Raw genomic sequence first — 24,942 nt, 5'->3', positions numbered from 1 at the left:
TTGCACACCGAACCCTGGACGTTTCCGTCGAGTGACGAGATCTCGCCTTTGGTCGGCGGGTTGTTGCTCCCGCGGCCGCTGAGCCAGGAGGCAACGGATAAAGTATTTCGAGGCGGCGAAATATTGCAGCCGTCTTTCTCTATTTGTTATTCATCATTGAATTTAGTATTATTCTTATCAGTGAAGTGTAACCAGCGGTATTTTTGCTTTGTGGCCGCTAACGCCCCAGTTACCTGTCCTAGAGGTTAGAGTACTTTTCCGTCGGCATAAGGGAACAATTGACAGGAATGGGGGAAATAAATACATTAGGAGAAGAATAGGTAGCTTCGAGGGATAAAATAGTGAATGCAGCAGAGGATCAAATAGGTAAAAGACGAGGGCTAGTAGAAATCCTTGGGTAACATAAGAAATATTGAATTTAATTGATGAAAGGAGAAAATGTAAAAATGCAGTAAATGAAGCGGGCAAAAAGGAATACAAACGTCTCAAAAATGAGATCGACAGGAAGTGCAAAATGGCTAAGCAGGGATGGCTAGAGGACAAATGTCAGGTTGTACTGGCTTATCTCACTAGGGGTAAGATAGATACTGTCTACACGAAAATTAAAGAGACCTTTGCAGAAAGGATAACCACTTGCATGAATATCAAAAGCTTTGATGGAAACCCAGTTCTAAGCAAAGAAGGAATGCAGAAAGGTGGAAGGAGTATATAGAGGGTCTATACAAGGGCGATGTACTTGAGGACAATATTATGGAAACGGAAGAGGATGTAGATGAAGCCGAAATGGAAGATATGATACTGCGTGAAGAGTTTGACAGAGCACTGAAAGACCTGAGTCGAAACAAGGCCCCCAGAGTAGACAACATTCCATCAGAACTACAGACAGTCTTGGGAGAACCAGTTCTGACAAAACTCTACCATCTGGTGAGCAAGATGTGTGAGACAGGCGAAATACCATCAGACTTCAAGAAGAATATAATAATTCCAATCCGAAAGAAAGCAGGTGTTGACAGATGTGAAAATTACCGAACTATCAGTTTAATAAGTCACAGCTGCAAACTACTATCGCGAATTCTTTACAGACGAATGGAAAAACTGGTAGAAGCAGACCTCGGGGAAGGTCAGTTTGGATTCCATAGAAATGTTGGAACACGTGAGGCAATACTGACCCTACGACTTATCTTAGAAGAAAGATTAAGGAAACGCAAACCTACGTTTCTAGCATTTGTAGAATTACAGAAAGCTTTTGACAATGTTGATTGGAATACTGTCTTTCAAATTCTGAAGGTGGCAGGGGGAAAATACAGGGAGCGAAAGGCTATTTACAATTTGTACAGAAACCAGACGGCAGTTATGAGAGACGAGGGCTATGAAAGGGAAACAGTGGTTGGGAAGGGAGTGAGAAAGGGTTGTAGCCTCTCTCCGATGTTATTCAATCTGTATATTGAACAAGCAGTAAAGGAAACAAAAGAAAAGTTCGGAGTAGGTATTAAAATCCATGGAGAAGAAATAAAAACTTTGATGTTCGCCGGTGACATTGTAATTCTGTCAGAGACAGCAAAGTACTTGGAAGAGCAGTTGAACGGAATGGGCAGTGTCTTGAAAGCAGGATATAAAGTAATAAAGTATAAGATGAACATCAACAAAAGCAAAACGAGGATAACGGAATGTAGTCGAATTAAGTCGGGTGATGCTGAGGGAATTAGATTGGGAAATGAGACACTTAAAGTAGTAAAGGAGTTTTGCTATTTGGGGAGCAAAATAACTGATGATGGTTGAAGTAGAGAGGATATAAAATGTAGACTGGCAATGGAAAGGAAAGCGTTTCTGAAGAAGAAAAATTTGTTAACATCGAGTATAGAGTAAATGTCAGGAAGTCGTTTCTGAAAGTATTTGTATGGAGTGTAGCCATGTATGGAAGTGAAACTTGGACGATAAATAGTTTAGACAAGTAGAGTATAGAAGCTTTCTAAATGTGGTGCTACAGAAGAATGCTGAAGATTAGATGGGTAGATCACATAACTAATGAGGAGGTATTGAATAGAATTGGGGAGAAGAGGAGCTTGTTGCACAACTTGACTAGAAGTATTGGTTTGCAGCGTGGAGGGTAAAAATCGTAGGGGAAGACCAAGAGATGAATACACTAAGCAGGTTCAGAAGGATGTAGGCTGCAGTAGGTACTGGGAGATGAAGAAGTTTGCACAGGATAGAGTAGCATGGAGAGCTGCATCAAACTAGACTCAGGACTGAAAACCACAACAACAACGACAACCTTTCCTCGTCGTGTTGATGCTGTCTGACACGGCGTGTAGTTCGACAGCCTCTTGTATTGTACTGCGCAAATTTTTTGAGAGGTCTACCTTGGTTCTAGTGTTCCCTTCGGCCTTGGGTGTTTTCTGAAGACGTAATGCAGTCTCTCTCTTCGCCCTTGCCTAAACATATTCCATCGTTATACCGGCGATCGGACGTTAGGCGCACTGGTTAGCCGGTCGGTCGGCGCTTAGGCTGCCCCTAGTTTGAGTTGCCATCCTGTTACGTTAGTACAACTCTTGGCTGCCTGTGTGACCTTACCTTATGTTTGAGTTACCTTCCCAGGTCGACCCTTGGAACATTTGCTGAGAACCGCTTGTCCTGACTCCCTAGATTCTGCTGTTGTTTTAAGGATATTCGTAATTTTCTAGTTATTGTTGGTGTGGCCTTCAGCCGAGCAGTAATTTCACTTCTTTCGTAATAAGACCTTCAGCCATGTTACAATAAGTTTTTTTAAAATCAAACTTGTTTTGAAAGCAAGGTATCTGCTGAGATGTGTGCCATTTTGGAATTGTTTTCCTGACTTCTAATTCAGGCCTTCAGCCGTTTCTTATTTGAAATTGTTTGTGGCCTTCAGCCGAGTAATAATTCACTTCTTCTGTAATAAAGCCTTCAGCCATGCTACAGTTTGTTTTAAAATAAAGTATTTATCTTAATATGTGGTATTTGGAATTGTTCTTCTGACTTCTGATTCAGGCCTTCAGTCGTTTGTTGTTTGAGGTTACACTGTTGGTGGCCTTCGGCCCCCAAATTGTGAAATTTTTGTAATAAGGCCTTCAGTCATCATACAGTCAATTGAGGTTTTTTAAGAGATTGTTTTAAAATTTTTAATTTCTTTAAATAAAGTTTACGTATTTGTTGTGCAACCGAGAATAATTGATTACGGCCCCATCCACAATCCTAATCTTATCCTGCCCATTCCTGAGATACCAGCTGTCAGCTTACTACATTTCTTTTTCTTGTTTTGGTGTCAGCAACCTGTCCCTCTATGTTTCCGGTGTTTTTTGGAGACACCCTGTATTTGGCACATTATCAGTAGAGAGTGTATGTTCCGGTTCTCATGCAGAGGCAGGTCTGCTACAGTACGGGTAACAAGTGCATCACAGTGTGCACGTAAAGTCGTGCGACAGCTGGAAACGTACTGCATAATTGAAGTACGCCAGACAGTGTTATTCTTGTGGGCAAAAAGTTTAAATTGCGCACGGATTCACCGTGAAATTCTGGCGGTAGATGGACCAAATGCAATGTCACGTTCCTACTCAGTGAAATGCTGAAATGAGAAATTCGAAATAAATATCAGTCTGGCTACGCAACCTGCTTTCTATTGATCTCGTTGGGGTAGGGGTGACAGAAAGAGAGAGAGAGAGAGAGAGAGAGAGAGAGAGAGAGAGAGAGAGTTGCAAGACTCAGACAAATGACTAAATAAACGACGTCGAGTAATCAGCTACTTACAAAATAGAAAGTATTAACTAAAGATGCAAATCGTGATAGACAGGAAAACGATGTCAATACTAACAGAGAAAAAAATTAAGTAGTGAAATATAACTAAAAAGCACTTGACGCTTAACGTAGCTGAATGCATTACATCACTTGAAGCAGGAGAAACAGAACTAATGGAGGGGAAAAAAGAAAGAAAGAAGTTCGTTCGGAAAGTCCTGGAGCCGAAGCAGAAAGAAAAATGAGCTTCGTATTAGGAAGCACCAAAGACTGTTATCGATGGAAAGCTCTTGTTTTTCCAGCCTGAAGAGAGTGTTGAGATATCGCTAAGTTATATAGTATCACACTCTTCATGATAATCGTGGTATCTAAACACTTCCACCCGTCTGAAAACAGCAGGCCTTTTCATCAATAGTATACGCTGCCAAAGTATACATTCACAGATGATGATGTTATAGATTTTTATTTTTGCATGTAAAACGGTAATGACGAGCGCCATTTTTACAATCGGTTGGTGACTTTGTTTGCTCCTGGAACCTACGTTAAACAGCTACTAGAAGGTCAGCGACATTTTTCGCATATTTCTGTAGAATCGACTGTCTCACCTCAGTTGATCTAGGTGCCTTTCCAGACTGCTGGCCACCAAATAATTAAATTTTATTAAAAACTTAAATACACAGTACTGACGTTAAAAAAAACGGTTTTCGGTTTCTAGGCTATCGTTAAATAACTTAATACTAAAAATTTAATACTAAACACATAGTCCATAAAACACCAGCGAAAGTTTCTAGCGGCACAAAAATTTCTTTCCAGAGATATATGATATTTTATGACTATATATTAATCCATCTAACCGGCTTTCGGCTTTGTAGGCCACCCTCGGATAACTTAATATCAAACAGATAGTCCACATAACGTCAGTGAGAGTTCATAGGTGCAAAAAGAATGTTTTTGAATGGTATGTGAATTAAACGACTGTATATATATATATATATATATATATATATATATATATATATATATATATATATATACACTCCTGGAAATTGAAATAAGAACACCGTGAATTCATTGTCCCAGGAAGGGGAAACTTTATTGACACATTCCTGGGGTCGGATACATCACATGATCACACTGACAGAACCACAGGCACATAGACACAGGCAACAGAGCATGCACAATGTCGGCACTAGTACAGTGTATATCCACCTTTCGCAGCAATGCAGGCTGCTATTCTCCCATGGAGACGATCGTAGAGATGCTGGATGTAGTCCTGTGGAACAGCTTGCCATGCCATTTCCACCTGGCGCCTCAGTTGGACCAGCGTTCGTGCTGGACGTGCAGACCGCGTGAGACGACGCTTCATCCAGTCCCAAACATGCTCAATGGGGGACAGATCCGGAGATCTTGCTGGCCAGGGTAGTTGACTTACACCTTCTAGAGCACGTTGGGTGGTACGGGATACATGCGGACGTGCATTGTCCTGTTGGAACAGCAAGTTCCCTTGCCGGTCTAGGAATGGTAGAACGATGGGTTCGATGACGGTTTGGATGTACCGTGCACTATTCAGTGGACCCCTCGACGATCACCAGTGGTGTACGGCCAGTGTAGGAGATCGCTCCCCACACCATGATGCCGGGTGTTGGCCCTGTGTGCCTCGGTCGTATGCAGTCCTGATTGTGGCGCTCACCTGCACGGCGCCAAACACGCATACGACCATCATTGGCACCAAGGCAGAAGCGACTCTCATTGCTGAAGACGACACGTCTCCATTCGTCCCTCCATTCACGCCTGTCGCGACACCACTGGAGGCGGGCTGCACGATGTTGGGGCGTGAGCGGAAGACGGCCTAACGGTGTGTGGGACCGTAGCCCAGCTTCATGGAGACGGTTGCGAATGGTCCTCGCCGATACCCCAGGAGCAACAGTGTCCCTAATTTGCTGGGAAGTGGCGGTGCGGTCCCCTACGGCACTGCGTAGGAGCCTACGGTCTTGGCGTGCATCCGTGCGTCGCTGCGGTCCGGTCCCAGGTCGACGGGCACGTGCACCTTCCGCCGACCACTGGCGACAACATCGATGTACTGTGGAGACCTCACGCCCCATGTATTGAGCAATTCTGCGGTACGTCCACCCGGCCTCCCGCATGCCCACTATACGCCCTCGCTCAAAGTCCGTCAACTGCACATACGGTTCACGTCCACGCTGTCACGGCATGCTACCAGTGTTAAAGACTGCGATGGAGCTCCGTATGCCATGGCAAACTGGCTGACACTGACGGTGGCGGTGCACAAATGCTGCGCAGCTAGCGCCATTCGACGGCCAACACCGCGGTTTCTGGTGTGTCCGCTGTGCCGTGCGTGTGATCATTGCTTGTACAGCCCTCTCGCAGTGTCCGGAGCAAGTATGGTGGGTCTGACACACCGGTGTCAATGTGTTCTTTTTTCCATTTCCAGGAGTGTATAACTAATTATTTTTGGGAACATGAATATTGTATATTTAAGTTTTTAATATGTGTCTGTACCTCCAAATAACGATGTGATATTCTACACACCAAAATTGCTTTTGGTGCATGCACGGTATAGCAGGAAGAATGCATGACAGAATTTGTATGCAATTTGGGACTGCTTGGAGTGCAAAACATAGTATACAGAGTTGATTCCTCTGGCAGCAACAAAGCCTTCAACCAGACAGAGCATCGAGTCGAGCTGAGAGATACAAGTACGGGATTCCATGCTGCTCCAACTCTGTACCAGAGTTCATCACAATGACTGGTCAGTGGCGGCGTGCCAATCTCTACGCAACAGGTGAAAATATTTAATAATCGGTACGACATGTGGAGGCCAGGGCACAGTCGAACACTCTCTATATTGAGGTATGTCAGGACAGCACAATCAGTGCGCGGTCTTGCATTATTTTGTTGGGAGATGACATGATGCAGAACTTGAAGATAGGGTGCAGCCATAGGTCTTAACGCGTCACAGCTGTAACAGCTACAGTCCAAATTACCAACTAAACTAACCCCACACTACCATTCCAGGTGATGGGTCTATATGGAGATGACGAATTCCACCTGCAACGGCCGTTCTTCTCAGAGAATCATGGAATGGATACGTCCATTGTGATGTTGCTCACAGAACTGGGACATCGAAAAGACGATGTGGTGCTAGTCCTGAGTCCAGCTCATATCCTGACTAAAGGTACGTGGCTGTACGATCCTGCATAGCAGAGTGACAAGTGTGTGTATCCATTTGGGCGCTAGTCGTGTGGGACTCTTAGATCGTGCATGGCGTTGTGTATGGCCTTCTGAACCGGTATTCCATTTTCACATAACAGTAGTGGTACCTTGAACGGTACAAGCAGCGTGGCAGGCCACGATCCTGCTGCTGTGGAATTCAGACACGTGCTGGCAGGCATTTCTCTTTCTGACTGGAGACATACCAGGATTGCCTCACACAAACAACCAATATGCAATTGTGATTTATGACTGAGAAACCCGTTGAGTAATCTTTTCTTATCTGAGAATCTAGATGGCTGTACTCATACCTGCTTTTCGTGGTTGAAGTGAAGTGTCAGTTATTTGCACACTCCAGCAGGTAGTATACACATCATGCCAGTTTGACACTCGATGTATTCCCATGGCCATCAGAGTACTTACGTACGTATAGTCTGTCATCTTTCATGTCAGTTCATGTCTGTGCTAATTCTGTAAAGCTGGGAAATCCTTACAGGTCCAGCAGCCAGATTTGTAGACTATTTAGCCGTGATAAAAAATCACGTTGCCCAGGGTGCTCCACGGGGAGGCTAGCCTATAACATTGACCATTCACTGTTTTTATACGTTGTTTGCGTTACTACTTACTTACTGCTGTATTCTATTAGTCATACGAAATATATATTTCATGTCAGTGCTAGCACGGCTGTTGAACGACTGTTTGAGATTTTATACTGAGTTAATTATAATTTCTTCCTCATTCGTAACTAGAACTTTCTTTTATATTTCATGGGACTCCTCTTGCACTTATCTTATATACATTTTGGCTTCGTTTAAATCTGCGCTGAAGCTCACTCTGACTACGTAATACTTTCGTCTAATGATGATCGTTCGCAAATGTTTTGAACATATTGAAGTTTAAAGTGTATTACCATTCATTTGAATTTTATCCAGTGATATTTAACTCCTTCATCCCACGAGGGGTATGTTTGAAGCTGGCTGCCCAGATAGTTTGAAATCTGTTTCTTACCACATGTGCTTAGCCGAAATGATTTACTAAATTTGGTAACGATCCCTTTAAAACTGGTAGCCGCTGATGGCAGAAGAAAACTGGAGTTTGTCACTGGATAGATGGAAAACTCTCTGCTCGGGAGTTCGCATTCTAACTGCTCAAGTGAATTGTCAGATAAGACATTTAGAACAATCTCACACGAATCGCCCTCTTTGGAACTTGTCTTACGAATCTTCTGGTCTATACCGGTAGCTAGCAGTTGAAAATCTCTGCCTGTCACACTGTCAAAAGTCGTGGGATTGAGATATGCGGTAGGTTTAAAAGAGCAACACATTGGTGGAGCTGTCATTTGTACTCACAAGGGAACCTCCCCATCGCACCTCCCTCAGATTTAGTTATAAATTGACACAGGGATAGGCCTTGAAAAACTGAACACAGATCAATCGAGAAAACAGGAAGAAGTTGTGTGGAACTATGAAAAAATAAGCAAAATATACAAACTGAGTAGTCCATGTGTAAGATATGCAACATAAATGGACACTGATAGCCGATGAGTGCCGTGGTCTCGTGATTAGAGTGAGCAACTGCGGAACGAATGGTACTTGGTTCGAGTCCTCCCTCGAGTGAAAATTTTACTTTCTTTATTTTCGCAAAGTTACCATCTGTCCGTTCATTCATTGACGTCTCCGTTCACTGTAATAAGTTTAGTGTCTGTGTTTTGCGACCGCACCGCAAAACCGTCCGATTAGTAGACGAAAGGACGTGCCTCTCCAACAGGAACCGAAAACATTTGATCGCAAGGTCATAGGTCAACCGATTCCTCCACAGGAAAACACGTCTGATATATTCTTTACGACACTGATGACGGCATGTGCGTGACATGACAGGAATATATTGTCGACCCACCTAACTTGCACACTTGGCGAATGGGTAAAAAGATTCTTCTACCTTGCCCGATTTAGGTTTTCTTGTGGATGTGATAATCATTCCAAAAAAAGTGATGAAAACATAAGAGATTGTCACATAAACTGTATCAAATGAATGCAACAGTATCAGAGTCTCACAGTTTTCCCTGTGCTCTGTCAAAACATATGTTTTTTACGTTTTCAAATGTTTCCGTGCGTAGACCGTCAAATTCTGTATATCTCCAAGCAAATCTGAACATGTCCCGGATTTTGGAGAGCGAAGTTGATTATGTGTGAGTGCCTGAACTTTGATAATTATCTGAAACAAAAAATTAAAATTTTGACCCAGGAGAGGATTTGAACCAATGACCTGTCGTTCAACAGCTGCTCACGCTAACCACGGTACCACGGCGCTCGTAAGCTAACAGTCTCCTTGCTTACATTGCGCATGGACTACTCAGTTTGTATATTTTGCTTATTTTTTCATAGTTCCACACAACTTCTTCCTGTTTTCTCGATTGATTTGTGTTCAGTTTTTCAAGGCCTATCCCTGTGCCAACTTATAACTAAATCTGAGGGGGGTGCGATGGGGAGGTTCCCTTGTCAGATGATTCATGTGAAAAAGTTTTCAAGCGATTATGGTTGTACGACAGGATTTAGCAGACGTTGAACGCGGAATGGTAGCTGCAGGTAGACGCATGGGATATTCCATTTAGGAAATTTTAGAGAACTCAGTATACCGGCATGCACAGTGTCAAGAGTGTACCGAGAACGCCAGATTTCAGGCATCACCTCTCACCACGGACAACGCAGTGGCCGACGGCCTTCACTTAACTATCGAGGGCAGAGGCGTTTGCGCAGAGTTGTCAGTGCTAACAGACAGGCAACACTCTTTGAAATAACCGCAAGAATCAATGTGGGACCTACGACGAACGTATCGGTTAGGTCAGTTCGGCGAAATTTGGCCTTGATCGGCTATGGCAGAACACGATCTATTCGACTGCCATTGCTAATACCACGTCATCGTTGCAGCGTCTCTGTTGAGCTTGTGACCATATCGGTTAGACCCTATGTGTGGGAAACCATGGCGTGGTCAGATTAGTACCGATTTCAGTTGGTAAGAGCTGACGGAAGGATTCGGGTGTTGTGCGGACCCTTCGAAGCCATGGATACAAGTTGTCAACATGGCACAGTGCAAGCTGGTGTGGGCTGTGTTTACACGGAATGGGCTGGGTCCTCTGGTCTAACTGAACCGATCATTGACTGGAAATTGTTATGTTCGGCTTCTTGAAGGCGATTTGCAGCCATTCACGGACTTCATGCTCCCAAACAACGATGTAACGTCACCGGGACGCAAGTATTCGCGACTGGTTTGAAAAATATTCTGGACAATTCGAGCGAATGATTTGGCCACCACGATCGCCCGACATGAATTCTATCGAACAAAATGGTTCAAATGGCTCTGAGCACTATGGGACTTAACTTCTGAGGTCATCAGTCCCCTAGAACTTAGAACTAGTTAAACCTAACTAACCTAAGGACATCACAAACATCCATGCCCGAGGCAGGACTCGAACCTGTGACCGTAGCGGTCTAATTGAACATTTATCGGACAATTCGAGAGGTCAGTTCGTGCATAAAATCCTGCGCCGGCAACTCTTTCGCATTTATAGACGGATATAGAGGCAGGATGGCTCAGTATTTCTGCAGGGGACTTCCAGCGACTTGTTGAATACACGCCACGTCAAGTTATTCCACTCCGCAGGTGAAAAGGAATGTACATTTTGGATGTTACGTATGTTGCCTTCCAGTGGATTGTGGAAAAGGTCTAGTAAATTATGAATCATGCCACACCAATGAACTAGATAAAATGATCATTAGTACGGTGCTTTATGTCTCTGCAATCCTCAGAAAACCTCTTGTATCTGGAAACCATCTGTAGCTGACAGCTTGCTTCTAGTGTTCTACTGGCTACATGTTTTTCAGTGACTTCGTAGAGGCTAACACAAGCTGAAACACCATTCCTTGCAGGTCGCAAAAAGTGGTCAAATTAGTACAAAGAGAATTCGTTTGAACGGTGGGTAGTCCAGACAACTTAAATACAGTAAATTTTGAAATTAGGTCCTTCCTCGTAGTCTCGAGAATACCAGTGAAACCAGTCTTCCGCGGGCTCACCTTGGGGTGCCAGAGGTGGAAGATGCCGGGGTCGGTGGCGCGCACCACCTTGAGGCTGGAGCGGACGTACTTGCGGTACAGAGAGACGTCTTCGCCTCCCCAGCCCACCACGTCCTCCGAGAAGCCGCCCACCTTCAGGAAGTCAGACCTGTGGGGCAAGAAGAGCCAGTAGAGCGAGGCTGCGCTGCGTGAAGACCAATCTGAGGTTGTCAGGTGTTCAAAAACTCCATTATGAGTCTGGGCGTCTTAGGCAAGTGAGACCTGTGGACAGAAATAATCAGCAGAGCACGGCTGTTCTTCATAGACATCCATATGGAAACGTGACTAATGGCAGTGGGACCTTCACAAAGCGACCCACATCCAGTAAGGGTGGCCCTTTGTCAGAAAGAACCAGTGATAACTCGTTCCGTTGCTCAAACATGTGCTGTAAGAATAACACGTGGTGCTCACCCACGAACATGTTTTTGACATACACTATGTGATCAAAAGTATTAGGACACCTGGCTGAAAATTACGTACAAGTTAGTGGCGACGTCCATCGGTAATGCCGGAATTCAGTTTGGCGTTGGCCCACCCTTAGCCATGATAACAGCTTCCACTCTCGCAGGCATACGTTCAATCAGGTGCGGGAAGGTTTCTTGGGAAACGGCAGCCCATTATTCATGGAGTGCTGCAGTGAGGAGAGGTATCGATGTCGATCGGTTAGGCCTGGCACGAAGTCGGCCTTCCAAAACATCCCAAAGGTGTTCTATAGGATTCAGTTCAGGTCTCTGCGCAGGCCAGTCCATTACAGTTATGTTACTGTAGTGTAACCACTCCGCCACAGAAAAATGTTTCAAATGGCTGTGAGCACAGATTTGAGGTCATCAGTCCCCTAGACTTAGAACTACTTAAGCATAACTAAACTGGGACATCACACACATCCATGCCAGAGGCAGGATTCGAACCTGCGACCGTATCAATCGCGCGGTTCCGGACTGAAGCGGCTAGATCCGCTCGGTCACAGCTGCCGGCCACTCCGCCACAGGCCATGCATTATGAACAGGTGCTCCATCGTGTTGAAAGATGCAATCGCCATCCCCGAATTGTTCTTCAACAGCGGGAAGCAAGAAGGTGCTTAAAACATCAATGTGGGCCTGTTCTGTGATAGTGCCAGGCAATACTACAAGGGGTGCAAACCCCCTCTATGAAAAACACGACTACACCATAACACCACCGCCTCCGAATTTTACTGTTGACACTACACACGCTGCAAGATGACGTTCACCACCCATTCGCCATACCCACACCCTGCCATCGGATAGCCACATTGTGTACCGTGATTCGTCACTCCACACAACGTTTTCCCACTGTTCAATCGTCAAATGTTTGCGCTCCTTATATCAAGCGAGGCGTCGTTCGGCATTTAATGGCGTGATGTGTGACTTATGCGTAGCCGCTCGACCACAAATCCACGTTTTCTCACCTCCCACGTGTCATAGTTCTTGCAGTGGATCCTGATGCAGTTTGGAATTCCTGTGTGATGGTCTGGAAAGATGTGTGTCTATTACATATTACGACCCTCTTCAACTGTCTGCGATCTTTGTCAGTCAACAGGCTAGGTCGGCCTGTGTGATGATGTGCTGTGCGTGTCCCTTCACGTTTCCACTTCACTATCATATCGGAAACAGTGAACCTAGCGATGATTAGGAGTGTGGAAATCTCGCGTACAGACGTGTGACACAAGTGACACCCAATCACCTGACAACGTTCGAAGTTAGTGAGTTCCGCGGTGCGCCCCATTCTGCTCTCGCATGATGTCTAATTACTGACGTCGCTGATATGGAGTACCTGGAAATAGGTGGCAGCACAATGCACCTAATATGAAAGACGTATATTTTTTGGGGTGTCTGGATGCTTTGGACCACACAGCGAATGTTTAAGAAGTTAAGCATTCTGACTACTGCTTCACAGGAGATTTATTCCCTTAAGAAGTTTGTTGTAAATAATCTACTGCAATTCAAAAGGAACAATTGTGTACATAATTACAACGTTCATTGTTCCAGAGTAAGGTTGTCTTTAGCACAAAACGTGGTTCACAATACTGCTACAAATTTTTTTATCACTTACCCGGTAATAAGTGATATTAAAAAAATCTGACAGACAGTGAAACTAAATGCAGAAACAAACTGGATCAGTTTTTCCTTGAAAACTCTTCCTGTTCCGTATAAGAATTTATACGTAAGTATTTTGTAAAAGTTGGTAGGTAGGTTCAAATGGTTCAAATGGCTCTGAGCACTATGGGACTTAACTTCTGAGGTCATCAGTCCTCTAGAATTTAGAACTAATTAACCTAAGGACACCATACACATCCATGCCCGAGGCAGGATTCGAACCTGCGACCGTAGCGGTCGCGCGGTTCCAGACTGAAGCGCCTAGAACCGCTCGGCCGGCCGGCTGGCAGGTAGGAATTAGCTATACAGATTTATATTTAAAAAAAGTTCTTTTAAATGGCTAGCATGTAGTCATATTTATGAATATGAATGAATATGTAATATATTAAAATGACTTGTTCCACATCGTTACGTTTAATAGTACAAATGATTCATGCAGCATAAAACTAACTAATTGACTGAATATACGAATAGAATAGGACAGACATTGACCAGTGCTCGTACGAAATATCCTCCACCAGGCACTCAGAGCTATGATTGTGTGTGTGTGTGTGTGTGTGTGTGTGTGTGTGTGTGTGTGTGTGTGGATGGAGGGAGAGAGAGAGATATGCAGTTACAGCAACAACAACAGATAATAGCAACGATCACACGAGTGGCCCGCTGACAACACTGTGGGCTGTGCTCTACTCTTGCCAACAGCAATGTTGTGACTGTCCCGGCCATTGTCCGTAACAGTATCGGCCAATGAAAGTGCTCTTAAGAGACTCCCCGCTCTGGCATTAACGTACCCACTGTAACGCCGCCGTAATTGAAAACGGTTATCATTCTGCCCGGCGCCATTCTCACGAGTTTATCGACGTCGGAAACAGTTCCCATAAAGATCGGTGCAGCACCTGCGAGCGTCGCGTAACTCTGTGTTAAAGGGAGCAAGCAGACTGTGGCAAGCAGTAACTGAGGCATGTAAACTGACAAATGTTAGTCGCTCCAGCAACTCCAGACTGTTGCTATTGTAGCGTTTCGTATCTTTACTGAGGAGCCGCCATTTCGTGTAAATTTCCTATGTCGGGCGGCCACGCTTAGGCAGCGCGGATGTCGTTGGACACAATGCTGTTTACACTGTTTGTTGGCCTCAATATTAAATTATTTTCGATTTGCTACGTTCATGTGTTCTGCAACATAGGTGTATAGATCCTACTGGAATACTCGTTATTTATTAAAATGATAAAGTGACAGAAAAAGAAACTTTTGGACACACGTTAATAATTAGATACATTTGTTAAGTAATAATAGTATTACAAAATTAAACACGCTTGATAGAGACTCCGTTTGAGGCGTGGACGGCATGACAATAAACACGGCTCACGTGGAACTTTGTCCAGAAGTATATTGACCGTGCCGGCCGGGGTGGCCGAGCGGCTCTAGGCGCTACAGTCTGGAACCGCGCGACCGCTACGGTCGCAGGTTCGAATCCCGCCTCGGGCATAGATGTGTGTTATGTCCTTAGGTTCGTTATGTTCACGTAGTTCTAAGTTCTAGGGGACTGATGACCTTAGAATTTAAGTCCCATAGTGTTCAGAACCATTTGAACCATTTTTATATTGACCGTTCGTTTTAAAAATGTATTGAGGATACCAGTTTGCCTGACTCGTTCCACAGTTCTCTAAAATAAGTTTTATGAACACTTATTGGACAACATGCAACATGACGACAGGAATATGATCAGAAATTATTAGTTTTCCATCTTAATGAAATAATAATAATAAATAATAAATAATAATTGAGTGCCAAAATGGGAGGAACAAAGTTAGAACAGGTGGACGGTTTCAATTACTTAGGATGCATATTCTCACAGGATGACAACATGCCGGCCGAAGTGGCCGTGCGGTTAAAGGCGCTGCAGTCTGGAACCGCGAGACCGCTACGGTCGCAGGTTCGAATCCTGCCTCGGGCATGGATGTTTGTGATGTCCTTAGGTTAGTTAGGTTTAACTAGTTCTAAGTTCTAGGGGACTAATGACCTCAGTAGTTGAGTCCCATAGTGCTCAGAGCCATTTGATGACAACATAGTGAAAGAACTGGAAGCGAGGTGTAGCAAAGCTAATGCAGTGAGCGCTCAGCTACGATATACTCTCTTCTGCAAGAAGGAAGTCAGTACCAAGACTAAGTTATCTGTGCACCATTCAATCTTTCGACCAACTTTGTTGTACGGGAGCGAAAACTGGGTGGATTCAGGTTACCTTATCAACAAGGTTGAGGTTACGGATATGAAAGTAGCTAGGATGATTGCAGGTACTAGTAGATGGGAGCAATGACAGGAGGGTGTCCACAATGAGGAAATCAAAGAAAAACTGAGAATGAACTCTATAGATGTAGTAGTCAGGGCGAACAGACTTAGATGGTGGGGTCATGTTACACGCATGGGAGAAGCAAGGTTACCCAAAAGACTCATGGGTTCAGCAGTAGAGGGTAGGAGGTGTCGGGGTAGACCAAGGAGAAGGTACCTGGATTCGGTTAAGAATTATTTTGAAGTAATTGGCTTAACATCAGAAGAGGCACCAATGTTAGCACTGAATAGTGGATCATGGAGGAATTTTATAAGGGGGCTATGCTCCAGACTGAACGCTGAAAGGCATAATCAGTCTTAAATGATGATGATGATGATGATGATAAATAATAATAATAATAATAATAATAATAATAATAATAATAATAATAAATAAACAGAACAATGGTGAAAATAAAAAATGGAACAAAGAAAAATAAAAAAGAACATTACAATAAAAATGAAATACAGTACTATCAAATTTTACAGTTATTCCTCAGCTATACGTTTTTCTGAAGTTAATTCTTAACTACCTATAGCTTCTGCACCACTCACAGCTTAATTCCACTCACAGTGCCCCTTTCAGTAACTATCTGCGGTTTCTATTTTCTGAATAAAGCCAGATGGTTTTGTGGAACTTGGAAGAACTCAAGAGTTGTCATGTCCCACTTTGTTGCTGGTTAGGCTTCAACGTGCCTACCTCTCCGCCTCCTATTGTTTGTCCTGCCTTACAATTTCTAGTGTTTTCATGATTTGGAATATTTATTTTGTTTAGCTACTGCGTCCAGATGATCTTTCTGCCACCACAGCCGACAGTTAACCTAAGGAAGATTGCGTTTACACAGTTGATACGTCACATTTTTATTTCCATTTACTGGCTTTTGTGTCGTGTCCATTCAGCCCTCTTACTAATGGAAAAACGACACTGTCAGTTACGACGATATGAATGTGAGGACGACAGTACACTCAGTTACTGAGCAGTTAAAATCACCGACCCGACCGGGAATCGAACCAGGACCCCTTCGGTTAAATATGCAATCTTTCGCACTTACCACTCAGCTACGGAAGTGAACTTGTGATATCTTCTGACGCGAAGACTGGGTACCACACCACAATTTGCCTAAACGAGGGTGGGAAACCACAGAAAAGACGCACACGGCAAGTGACCGATGTGTCGCAACGACAGTCTACTGGGTGGACGCAATCTGGGTGTGGCTCACCACGCTGCCTGCCAAGCTATCACGCTGCACGATAAGTTACACTATGTGATCAAATGTATCCGGACACCTGGCTGGAAATGACTTACAAGTTAGTGGCGCCCTCCATCGGTAATGCTGGCATTCAGTATGGTGCTGGCCCACCCTTAGCCCTTGACGACAGCTTCCACTCTCGGAGGCAAATGTTCAGTCAGGTGCTGGAAGGTTTCTTGGGGCATGGCAGTCCATTCTTCACGGAGTGCTGCACTGAGGAGAGGTATCGATGTCGGTCGGTTAGGCTTGGCACGAAGTCGGCTTTACAAAACATCCCAGCGGTGTTCTGTAGGAGTCAGGTAAGGATTCTGTGCAGGCCAGTCCATTACAGGGATGTTATTGTCGTGTAACCACTCCACCATAGGCCATCCATTATGAACAGGTGCTCGACCATGTTGAAAAATGCTACCGCCAATCTCGAATTGCTCTTCAGCAGCGGGAAGCAAGAAGGTGCTTAAAACTTCATTGTAGGCTTGTACTGCGTTAGTGCCACTGAAAACAACGGGTGCAACCCCATCTATGAAAAACTCGACCACACCGTAACACCACCGCCTCCGAATGTTACTGTTGACACTACACATGCTGGCAGACGACCTTCACCGCGTATTCGGCATCGGATCGCCACATTGTGACCGTGATTCGTCACTCCACATACCGTTTTCCCTCTGTTCAATCAGCCAATGTTTACGCCCCTTACACCAAGCGAGGCGTCGTTTACCACTTACCGGCGTGGTGTATGGCTTATAAGCAGCCGCTCGATCATGAAATCCACATTTTCTCACCTCTCCCACAGCTGTCATAGTATTTACAGCGGATATTTACAGTGGCTCAAATGGCTCTGAGCACTATGGGACTTAACAGCTGAGGTCATCAGTCCCCTCGAACTTAGAACTACTAAAACCTAACTAACCTAAGGACATCACACACATCCATGCCAGAGTCAGGATTCGAACTTGCGACCGACTGAAGCGCCTAGAACCACTCGGCCACTCCGGCCGGGCTTTACAATGGATCCTGAAGCAGTTTGTAATTCCTGTGTTATGATCTGGCTAGATGTCTGCTTGTTACACGTTACGACCCTCTTCATCTGTCGGCGGTCACTGTCAGTCAACAGACGAGGTCAGCCTGTACACTTTTATGCTGTAATGTCCCAAAAGGTTCAAATGGCTCTAAGCACTATGAGACGTAACATCTGAGACCTCAGTCCACTAAACTTAGAACTACTTAAAACTAACTAACCTAAGGACATTACACACATCCATGTCCAAGGCAGCATTCAAACCTGCGACCGTAGCAACTGCACGGTTTCGTACTGAAGCACCTAGAACTGCTCGGCCACAGCGACCGGCGTATGTGTCCCTCTACGTTTCCATTTCACTGTCACATCGGAAACACTGCACCTAGGGATGTTGAGGAGTGTGGAAATCTCGCATACAGACGTATGGCATAAGTGACACTCAGTCATCTGACCACGTTCTAAGTCCGTGAGTTCCGCGGAGTGTCCCATTCTGCTCTCTCACGTTGTCTAATGGTTACGGAGGTCGCTAATAAGGAGTACGTGGCAGTAGGCGGCAGCACAATCCACCTAATATGTAAAACGTATGTCTTTTGGCATGTCCGGATACTTTTGATCACGTAGTGAATATGAGCAGGACGATACACACTACACACTAGTAAACAGCATGTCAAACTCTATTACAAATGACAATACAAGACGTAACAGGATAATTGAAAGAAGTGTTAAATCAACGTGTTACATACATTGCATGACAAAAAAGTAAACACATGCACGTCTTGGGCTGATGTCCTTGTAACTTCGTACACGTACGCACAATCGGCGGTTATGTAAATGGTTCAAGTTACAGTTCTCTGTGACAGGGGAGTGGATTAGTGTCGTTAGTGTTGAATTTTGTTACCTGGCCTGGTAGAGTATACAATGGATGTGAACAGGATCAGATGTAGGGTAACCGCTTTAAAGAACACGGGGAGACATGTACTTATGAGAGAGAACATTATCAGCATCTGACAGGTTGCAAGAGGCCTCATTGTGCGTCGCCATTTGGTCGGCTGGTCGAATAGTGCAGTACCCAGATTTGTGGAACATTCATATATGACAGTGGCCCCATGGCAGACATTATCATCTTTAAGGTTCCAGTCGACCACATCTTACCACCAGAAGAGGGTATTGCCGTATTGTGTACCAAGAACTTGATAACCCTGTCAGATCTACACTGGCCATCTGAGAAGAGAAAACGGTCTGCTGCAGCACTCTGTGTGATGTTCCATACTGGAACCATCCCATGTGTAAGCTCGTAACGCCGGCAATGCATATCCTCCTATTTCCATCTATTGTACTATAAATTTTTTTTCCTGATTTTGTTACCTGAAGATATGACATTTCTGTGTCTTTATATATTGTAATTGTTTTACTATTTGTATATATATATATATATATATATATATATATATATATATATATATATATATATATATGCATTTATGTCGATGTATAATTGGTTTGTTTTGTAAATATTATTTGTATTTTACGCTGAGTCTGGCCTAAGGAAAGCTATGCTATCGAACGATTACATCGATAGGTCGTGTGGAGAACCAAAGTGTTTAGGATCTTTGGTAGTGTTAACTCTGCCGCATGGAGCGTGGGGAGAGGGAGTCCGGCTGGAGTAGGGCGGTGGAGCAGGTGTTGCGTGATGCTCCCGCAAGTTGCCTCGCTTTCGAGATTTGGCAGCATGTAATTGCGCTCGACTTGCTATGATAGTTTCTAACACGATGTCGCGGACGGGAAACATTAGCTGGCGCACATCAAGAGCCCGTTTCGCCTGGTGACCGTGTCGAGAAGAAGGCGCGCCAACATCTAGCTTCTGCAACAGCGACGGCCGACAGTGAGTGACTATCGCCACCTCCCCGATCGACGACTGCAAACCATCAATCAACCAACAAGGAAGACTAAAAGCACATAAAGTTTTAGAACTGTATGGCAGAGCTCAGCCTTTCAAACTGTTCAATTTGCCTCACAAAATTAAAGCACCGTAGCATGAACGTTTGTTGCTCATTGTCCCAATTGCGTTACCAAGCAGGGTCCCTTCCTTTTCTGGAATGAACCCGAGTGTCGTTAAAATTCAGACGCCAGCAATAAAGTAATAATATTGCATTTCACTGGTTTAATTCCAAAGTTCAGTTAAAGTATTCATAGCTGGCTACAATATTTAGATTACACAAGCACAAATTAAGAGTGCTAGTTTTGTTACCATATTTTAGCTTACCTGTGACTGCAGCTCAGCTTGGTACGTACTAAATTTTACTATTGTTAATTGTTCAAAATTATTTAATTCAAGTTCAAAGTTAAATCTCTTATTTCTAAACTGCGTAGATTCAAGTAGCTTTTGAAACGATTGTTGAGGTAGCCCAAGACTAACCTTATTTTATTGAATTTCGTAGTGCTACAGAAACAAAGGTCAGTATTAATTTCAATCACTAAATTAACTTTCAATTTTCCAGTTTTATTAATTCTTTTGCTAAATTAAGTCAGAGTGAAGCGAAATTTATTACCTCTGACAAACATTCAGTTTTCACACAACCCGTGTCAACCTTCAGTTGCCACACTTTTACTGCTAATCATACGTGCATTAATCTGTTATTTTCAGTTATTATAGTAGTTGTCCATAGGACTGGCTACCGTAATTTTCCCCAAATCTCAAATATCTAATTAACGCCAATTAATTGTTAACGTAACGACCGCACATTTACTTTATCAATTTTACCCTTTCCTCAAAATTAATTTCCACCAATTTCATTTGCATTTTTCCTTTCCTTTAGATATAACCCTTTCCTCCCTCTTTACCGACAAATTAACTTCGGTGACGATTGCTTTTCCCAAATTTCCATTAGGTGCACGCGATTTAATTTTTTACTGTCATTAAGGTCGATAAGTGAGGGGGAGGCTACAAGCTGCCGTTAACACCACCACGCAAACGGCATGAATGGTGCACATTGTATTCAGTGATGAATTGTGCTTCTGGATTACCACAAATTACCGTCGTCACTGAGTATGGTGGCGACCTGGAGAAAGATTCCGTTGTTTCAATGTTTTGGATAGGTACAGCGGAGTTACTCATGTCCTGGAGAGCCATCAGATATGAATTCAGGAAAAGGCTGGTATTGCTCTGCGAACTCTGGATGTATAACGGTACATCATACACATCTTGTGGCGTCCTGTGTTGCCTCTTATGGGACACTTAAGCACTTCCAGACGTCTTGACCAAAATTTTATTATTCCAATACACCTTATGCGTTTCGTTATTACGTCATTATTAAAGGTACCATGGTACTATTTTTCATCAGGACAACGCTCGTCCGCGAGTAGCACGTGTCTCTACGAACTATCTGTGTGATGCTGGGGCAATCCTGTGGCCAGCAGTATCTCCAGATCTGTCTCCAATAGAACATATGTGGGACCATATCGGACGAAAATTCCATCCCAGTGTCAGTGTCCAGGGTATAAGGGATTGCAACAGATATGGACCAGCCCGCCTCAGGAGAGCATACAACGGCTTAATGAAACTCTTCCAAACCGAATCAGTGCATGCATCCAAGTCAGAGGGGTTGTTATTTCATCTGTTTAGTGGAATCATACTGCCAATTGCTCTGTAAATTTGGCTCTATAGTGTAACCACTGAAATCACATCACATACCTTCGTTCCGTGAACTTTCATTTCCTTTCTTTCTCCGCTTCTTGGTGCTTCACCTTTTTGTCACACACTGTACGTTAGCTAAAAACAATTGTACTAAATGCCCGGTAACCTAACTAACCAACTAAAGAAAGGCACAACGTTTCAGGTTTCAGGTTGCTCAGAGCATCGAATTCCCATGTACGCATATGCACTGAAGAGCCAAAGGACCCCCGTGAGCACGCAGACGTACCGCAATACGACATAGCATGGACTCGGCTAATGTCTGAAGTAGTACTGGAGGGACCTGACACCATGCAACTTGTAGCGCTGTCCATAAATCCATGAGAGTACGAGGGGGTGGAGGTCTCTTCTGAGCAGCAGGTTGAGAGGCATCCCAGATATGCTCAATCATGTTCATGTCTGAGGAGTCTGGTGGCCAGAGGAAGTGTTTAAATTCAAAATAGTGTTCCTGGAGCCACTGTGTAGCAATTCTGGATGTGTGGGGTGTCGCACTGTCCTGCTGGAATTGCCAAAGTTCGTCGGAATGCACAGTGGACCTGAATGGATGCAGTTGACCAAACAGGATGCTTACGTAGGTGTCACCTGTCGGAGTCATATCTAGACATATCATGGGTCTCACATCAATCCAACTGTACAAGTCCCACACCAGTAGCCGGCTGGTGTGGCCAAGCGGTTCTAGGCGCTTCAGTCCGGAACCGCGCGACCTCTACGGTCACAGGTTCGAATCCTGCCTCGGGCATGGGTGTGTGTGATGTCCTTAGGTTAGTTAGGTTTAAGTAGTTCTGAGTTCTAGGGGACTGATGACCTCAGATGTTAAGTCCCATAGTGCTCAGAGCCATTTGAACCCACACCAGTACAGAGCTTCAATCAGCTTGAACAGTCCCCTGCTGACATGCAGGGTTCATTGATTCATGAGGTTGTCTCGATATCTGTACACGTTCATCCACTCGATACTATTTGAAACTAGACTCGTCCGATCAGGCAACACGTCTGCAGTCGTCAATAGTTCAATGCTGATGGGACCAGGCGAGGCGTAAACTTTTGCGTGTGCAGTCTTCAAGGGTACACGAGTGGGCCTTCGGCTCCGAAAGCCCATAACGACGATGTTGCATCGAATGGTTGACACGCTGACTCTTGTTGATGACTCAGCATTGAAATCTGCTGCAATTTGCGGAAGGGTTGCACTTCTGTCACCATTTTCTTCAGTCGTCGTTGGTCCAGATCACGCAGGATCTTTCTATGGCCGCAGCGATGTCGGAGATTTGATGTTTTACCGGATTCCTGACATTCAAGATACACTCGTGAAATGGTCGTACGGGAAAATCCCCACTTCATCTCTACATCGGAGATGCTGTGTCCCATCGCTCGTGTGCCGACTATAACACCACATTCATACTCAAACTTTGATAACCTGCCATTGTAGCAGCAGTAACCGATCTAACAACTGCGCCAGACAACTGTTGTTTTATATATGCGTTACCGACCGTAGCGTCGTATTCTGCCTACTTACATACCTCCGTATTTGAATACACGTGTCTATACCAGCGCTTCAGCGTAAATGTTTGAAAGTATTGCTACTTGATGTAGACTGGAGAGAACCAGGTCTGGCTGGTACCACGTGTCACAGTCAATATCTGGGGTGTCCAAAGAGTGCCAGTGGTTCAGAAGACAGGGCGCCTTTGGTAATTCATTGTCACACTGAGCTAAACAGTGCAAACGTTGCAGTATGACAGCACAAAATACACTCCTGGAAATTGAAATAAGAACACCGTGAATTCATTGTCCCAGGAAGGGGAAACTTTATTGACACATTCCTGGGGTCAGATACACCACATGATCACACTGACAGAACCACAGGCACATAGACACAGGCAACAGAGCATGCACAATGTCGGCACTAGTACAGTGTATATCCACCTTTCGCAGCAATGCAGGCTGCTATTCTCCCATGGAGACGATCGTAGAGATGCTGGATGTAGTCCTGTGGAACGGCTTGCCATGCCATTTCCACCTGGCGCCTCAGTTGGACCAGCGTTCGTGCTGGACGTGCAGACCGCGTGAGACGACGCTTCATCCAGTCCCAAACATGCTCAATGGGGGACAGATCCGGAGATCTTGCTGGCCAGGGTAGTTGACTTACACCTTCTAGAGCACGTTGGGTGGCACGGGATACATGCGGACGTGCATTGTCCTGTTGGAACAGCAAGTTCCCTAGCCGGTCTAGGAATGGTAGAACGATGGGTTCGATGACGATTTGGATGTACCGTGCACTATTCAGTGTCCCCTCGACGATCACCAGTGGTGTACGGCCAGTGTATGAGATCGCTCCCCACACCATGATGCCGGGTGTTGGCCCTGTGTGCCTCGGTCGTACGCAGTCCTGATTGTGGCGCTCACCTGCACGGCGCCAAACACGCATACGACCATCATTGGCACCAAGGCAGAAGCGACTCTCATCGCTGAAGACGACACGTCTCCATTCGTCCCTCCATTCACGTCTGTCGCGACACCACTGGAGGCGGGCTGCACGATGTTGGGGCGTGAGCGGAAGACGGCCTAACGGTGTGCGGGACCGTAGCCCAGCTTCATGGAGACGGTTGCGAATGGTCCTCGCCGATACCACAGGAGCAACAGTGTCCCTAATTTGCTGGGAAGTGGCGGTGCGGTCCCCTACGGCACTGCGTAGGATCCTACGGTCTTGGCGTGCATCCGTGCGTCGCTGCGGTCCGGTCCCAGGTCGGCGGACACGTGCACCTTCCGCCGACCACTGGCGACAACATCGATGTACTGTGGAGACCTCACGCCCCACGTGTTGAGCAATTCGGCGGTACGTCCACCCGGCCTCCCGCATGCCCACTATAAGCCCTCGCTCAAAGTCCGTCAACTGCACATACGGTTCACGCCCTCGCTGTCGCGGCATGCTTCCAGTGTTAAAGACTGCGATGGAGCTCCGTATGCCACGGCAAACTGGCTGACACTGACGGCGGCGGTGCACAAATGCTGCGCAGCTAGCGCCATTCGACGGCCAACACCGCGGTTCCTGGTGTGTCCGCTGTGCCGTGCGTGTGATCATTGCTTGTACAGCCCTCTCGCAGTGTCCGGAGCAAGTATGGTGGGTCTGACACACCGGTGTCAATGTGCTCTTTTTTCCATTTCCAGGAGTGTATACAGGGTGATTCAAAAAGAATACCACAACTTTAAAAATGTGTATTTAATGAAAGAAACATAATATAACCTTCTGTTATACATCATTACAAAGAGTATTTAAAAAGGTTTTTTTTCACTCAAAAACAAGTTCAGAGATGTTCAATATGGCCCCCTCCAGACACTCGAGCAATATCAACCAGATACTCCAACTCGTTCCACACTCTCTGTAGCATATCAGGCGTAACAGTTTGGATAGCTGCTGTAATTTCTCGTTTCAAATCATCAATAGTGGCTGGGAGAGGTGGCCGAAACA

At 45.0% G+C, this 24,942-nt stretch overlaps 1 protein-coding gene across 1 annotated transcript in view; it reads right to left on the bottom strand.

Annotated features, from left to right (window-relative positions):
• LOC124779465 (chondroitin sulfate N-acetylgalactosaminyltransferase 2-like) overlaps positions 1-24,942 on the bottom strand; it is a 395,654-nt gene that overhangs the window by 6,004 nt on the left and 364,708 nt on the right. Inside the window, exon 9 of the mRNA XM_047253713.1 lies at positions 11,049-11,196. Within this exon, the coding sequence (XP_047109669.1) occupies positions 11,049-11,196 (148 nt within the window). The remainder of the gene's footprint in view (positions 1-11,048; positions 11,197-24,942) is intronic.

Source organism: Schistocerca piceifrons, chromosome 1 (genome assembly GCF_021461385.2).
Source record: "Schistocerca piceifrons isolate TAMUIC-IGC-003096 chromosome 1, iqSchPice1.1, whole genome shotgun sequence".
Classification (NCBI taxonomy): Eukaryota; Metazoa; Arthropoda; class Insecta; order Orthoptera; family Acrididae; genus Schistocerca; species Schistocerca piceifrons.
The sequence above is the reverse complement of the archived record's forward strand: the minus strand, read 5'-3'. Positions and strand labels throughout refer to the sequence as shown.